Source organism: Hordeum vulgare, chromosome 5H (assembly GCF_904849725.1).
Source record: "Hordeum vulgare subsp. vulgare chromosome 5H, MorexV3_pseudomolecules_assembly, whole genome shotgun sequence".
Taxonomy (NCBI): Eukaryota; Viridiplantae; Streptophyta; class Magnoliopsida; order Poales; family Poaceae; genus Hordeum; species Hordeum vulgare.
In genome coordinates, this window is record NC_058522.1 from 490,104,893 (window position 1) to 490,108,966 (window position 4,074).

The following is a 4,074-nucleotide window of genomic DNA, read 5'->3' on the forward strand; positions in this document are numbered from 1 at the left end:
CTGTTTCGAGAGTATACACAGTTGCAGTGGCCACTAATGCACATCTCAAACTAACATCCATATTCATCTCACCACTCATGTGTATTTCACTAAGTGTTTTTTATACCTTTTATGTTTATTTAAAGTAAAATATATAACTGGGAAGAGGATTGTGGTTCTCGGGTTCCACACACCCCTAGATGAATATAGCATTAAATAACATATTAACAAAATTCAAAAAATCATGTGATTTTTGGATATGAAACGTGGGGAGCCGTTGTATAGCCGTACTCAATCTCATTGGGAATGGGTGACCGTGGTAATGCCAGTAGAAAAGACAAATAACTTATATGTATAGAAAAAAATTGTCGATATATCATATGTCGGATTGTAATTTCAGAGCAGCGGATACCACGGGCACCCATTCCTCTCGAAAATGAGCATGGGTGTACAACACGCACCAGGTTTGATATCTCATAATTTTAGATTTTTGAGAATTTTCAGATATTTTTTAATGCTAATTAATTTCATATAGGAGTGTGTGGCGCCGGGTGCTCCAATGCATTTTCCCTAGTAACTGCTCCTTGTTGTTTATATATTCTAGCCATTTTCCACCAGCTCATAGGAAAGTTACGTGACGTGAAGGCTGTGATGCAATGGCCGACATGACAGATCGTGCGATGTGTCCGGTTTCTCTTTTGTCAACACAAGAAATCGTGATTAGAGGGGCCACTATAGCCAATAATGTTGGTGGATCAGAAGAGGCGGTGTGTCACTGTGTACTGCCAGCTCTTGCATTTAGGGTTCTCACAAAATTGTTCGGGACGCAGTACGTATACCTACAGGCGGTACAGCTCCAACTCCAATCTGACGAAGAACAAGAGCTATAGCTTGCCACTAATTGAATGCACATGCAGATGGACCTCTACCTAATGCCAGAGCTACATTTACCCCCACCTCCCCAATTATCAACACCAAATGATATACTACTGGTATATAAGTACTCCTTCAGTCCAAAAATACTCGTCTTAGAAATAAATGTATCTAAATTTATTTTAGTTACAGAACATTCATTTTTAAGACAAGCATTTTCGGACGGGGTAGAATTCTAATTTACAGATAGCTAGGTGCGTTTAAATAGTATTTAGAGCTGAAACAATATTGTTATGTTCAGAAGTGAGATTAACTGAGACAGTTTTGGTCCAAGAGTGAATTAATTGTCTTTTGTCACAGTAGAAATGGCTCTCTTTTTATATAAACAAATGATCTCATCATAAACATCTTTTGTCTAAGCTAGTAGAGTACAAGTTCGGGCGATGGCAAGGCATCACTTGGAAAGATGCTAGCTGCAATGACAAGCCTCTCTGGTTCGTTCTACTGCTAATAATAATTGATTAATTAATAGCTCTAGTTGCTAGTACTTCACGTACTGGTCTCTCTCTACTACTGCATGCATGCATGCCACCAGACAAGGGGATGGATTACTAGATCATCCAACATCTCAAACTCATCTGGTGCTTCCCTTCAACTCAGTCACCACCCCTGGCCAGCATTATTTCCTCCCCTGCTAGTCATAAACCCAAAAGAGAGAGTATCAAGTACTGTATGTGCTGATTTTTTTTCATTGCAAAAAATAAAATAAAAATGTATGCATGGATTCCACAGGGTGCTAGTGATTGATTTTAGTTTCACGGTGGTATATATGATGCCTACTTTTACTGAAACTCAAGTGCAGAATCATGTCATTTTACCTAGGCGTCGTCAAATGTAGGGCCCGTCCTTTCACTGCTGGAAAGAGCACATGTAGTTACTGAACACCACTTGATTGAACAGTTCGTGCCTCGGCTCACCTACTGTTTGCATCATGTAGCTGCTGCTGCTGCTGCCGTTGTCCTGCAAAATCATGCACACATGTGCAGCCTCATCAGCCCGGCCGGCATGCACATTCAACAGTGCTTTGGAATTGGGTCCTGAATGATCGATCGATCATGTAGAGACAGAGAGAAAGTGGCCAAACCTGGGTGCCTTGAAGTGAGTAGGGTGGGGAGGAGGAGGAGGTGACTGTGTCCATCATGGCCTGAGATGGAGCTGGGCTAGACGATCTGTTCATGGGAGGATCAGTAGGCAATGCAGCTGCCTCATGGAACATGCCTTCAATCTTCTGAAACAACAAAGTTATTTTATAAGAAAGGCAGAGAAAAATATATGGCCATCACAATGGTTATATATACTATTTGAGCATATTGATTAGCCCATACATGTGATTGGTCACTGAAGGCAGCCTCACTCTCCATGCCAAAACCATACACCACAGGGCTCAGGGAAGCAATCCTCATGGACAGGAACTGCATCACAAACGACAACTTATTAATTAACCAACGAAATTGCAACATTTAAGTGCTTCTCCCATAAAAATATTGACTTCTCTTTTTCTAACTTCAGTACCTCAACTTGGTTTTGCAGTGACTGCACATAGTTGATGATCTCATCCAAAATGAGAGCCTTCCCAGTGACCTATACACAAATCAGTGCACATTTTTTCCATCTAAAGTTAGTACCCTATGCACAACATGGTATTTCAATGCAGCTGTAATTCTAATTAGGAGTAGTCAACTAACTTATAACCTTGTCACAGCCAGGGACCAGGGACTGCAGCATCCTCATCCTCTCACTGATCCTCTCCCTCCTCACCTGAAGCAAGAAAACAAAATGCCACAGCGTATGAGTAACAAAAAAAGAGGCTCAAAAAACCAAGCTAAGCTAGGTACACAAGGCACAAGCACCACACAAGAGAAAAGATAGTGAAGAACAGCAGTACCCTCTCTGAAAGGCTGTGGCTGTCCGTTGCCTGCCCTCTCCTTGCCCTCACATGGATGTACCCCTTTGGTTCCTCCTCCTCCTCCGCCGTCTCCTTGTCCTGCTTTTTGCCTCCCCTCTTCCTGGTACTCTCCTTGGTTTCCTAAATTATTTTTTCAGTCACAAACAATACAGTCCATAAGCAACATGTGTACTGATAAGCGCATGCGTTTCAGAACAATCATGGAAGGTCCAGTCAATCTGCTATGCATGGACATGGATGCTACCTTGGAGTGGGCAGAGTTGAGGCTGGCAGTAGTGTCTTCCTTGGGCTTCCTCTTCTTCTCCATGGAAGCTGTGGCCACAAGAGGGGTGTCAAGAACCACAGATGAGCCCTCCCTTGAGGCTGCTGCTGCTGCATCCTCAGGGTTGCCATGGCAGAGCAAGAAGCTGCCGGCATTGGTGAGGCCATACTCCATCTGCTGCGGGAGGTGTGAGAATCCTGCCATTGCTCAACGTCTACTAGCTAGCGAGCTACCGCCCCCTTGTGTTGGAGATGAGGTTTTCTTGGCAAGGAGGAGGGGTTCAGAGAAGAGCCAACAGCAAGTTTTTGGCTCCTTGATGTCCCTGCTGCCGGTTTATATAAAAGTTGGGGAGGGGTATAATGGTAGAGAGAGAGGAGGAGGAGGAGGAGGAGGGTGAGAGATACTGCATGATAAGACCAAATCATCACTGCATCTCTATTAATGGGGAAGATGGCAGTGTGGGCAGTGTTGAGAAAGGGCCCCAATGTCTCTTGTTGTGGGATGATGGAAATTAATAATGGAGGAGATGCCCATCATATATCAGTGAGCAACTGATGATTTTATTTGATTGGAATTTCTTGTGTATGTGTGTGTGGGGTGTTTTTATCTGATAGGTAGGAGCCCCTTTCTCTTTTCTGTCTCCCAAGTTGAGTGTGGAACCACACAACACATTTTTTCACCAACAAATTACCATCTTAAGTACTTCCTCTGTTCAGAATTAGATGAGCTCAAACGGATGTATCGAACTAATTTCGGACGGAGGGAGTATCTTGTTGTTGGCTCCTCTCTTATCATGTCACTCAGGGTTGCATTAGCTTGGTTAATTGGCTACTAATGTATTTTCTTGTGTGTCTCAGAGAAAAGCATCTGCCTTCAAATCCAGCTACCTTCTGAAACGTAGCCTGCAAAGGTAATTAAGTGCCCCCAAAGGATAACTGTGCATATAAAGTCGCTGCATCAATAACTGCAAGCTGAAAGCCTGAAACCCCCATGA

The 4,074-nt window shown here is 43.2% G+C and overlaps 1 protein-coding gene across 3 annotated transcripts; it reads right to left on the reverse strand.

Annotated features, from left to right (window-relative positions):
• Window positions 1-1,201: 1,201 nt before the first annotated feature.
• On the reverse strand, window positions 1,202-3,453 carry LOC123396136 (transcription factor bHLH137-like). Of its 3 annotated transcripts, none has more exons than XM_045091189.1 (8): window positions 3,063-3,453; window positions 2,798-2,938; window positions 2,605-2,670; window positions 2,425-2,493; window positions 2,238-2,324; window positions 1,997-2,140; window positions 1,731-1,872; window positions 1,202-1,546 (listed from the first exon to the last, which is right to left on the reverse strand). In XM_045091189.1, exons 1-7 carry the CDS (start codon window positions 3,282-3,284, stop codon window positions 1,762-1,764), a joined length of 840 nt encoding a protein of 279 aa, XP_044947124.1. In that variant the 5' UTR covers window positions 3,285-3,453; the 3' UTR covers window positions 1,202-1,546; window positions 1,731-1,761. The 3 variants fall into 3 exon arrangements, with proteins under 3 accessions (XP_044947124.1, XP_044947125.1, XP_044947123.1); XM_045091190.1 differs by having other exon boundaries at window positions 1,202-1,543; window positions 1,997-2,137; window positions 3,063-3,451; XM_045091188.1 differs by having other exon boundaries at window positions 1,202-1,543; window positions 3,063-3,448.
• Window positions 3,454-4,074: the final 621 nt, after the last annotated feature.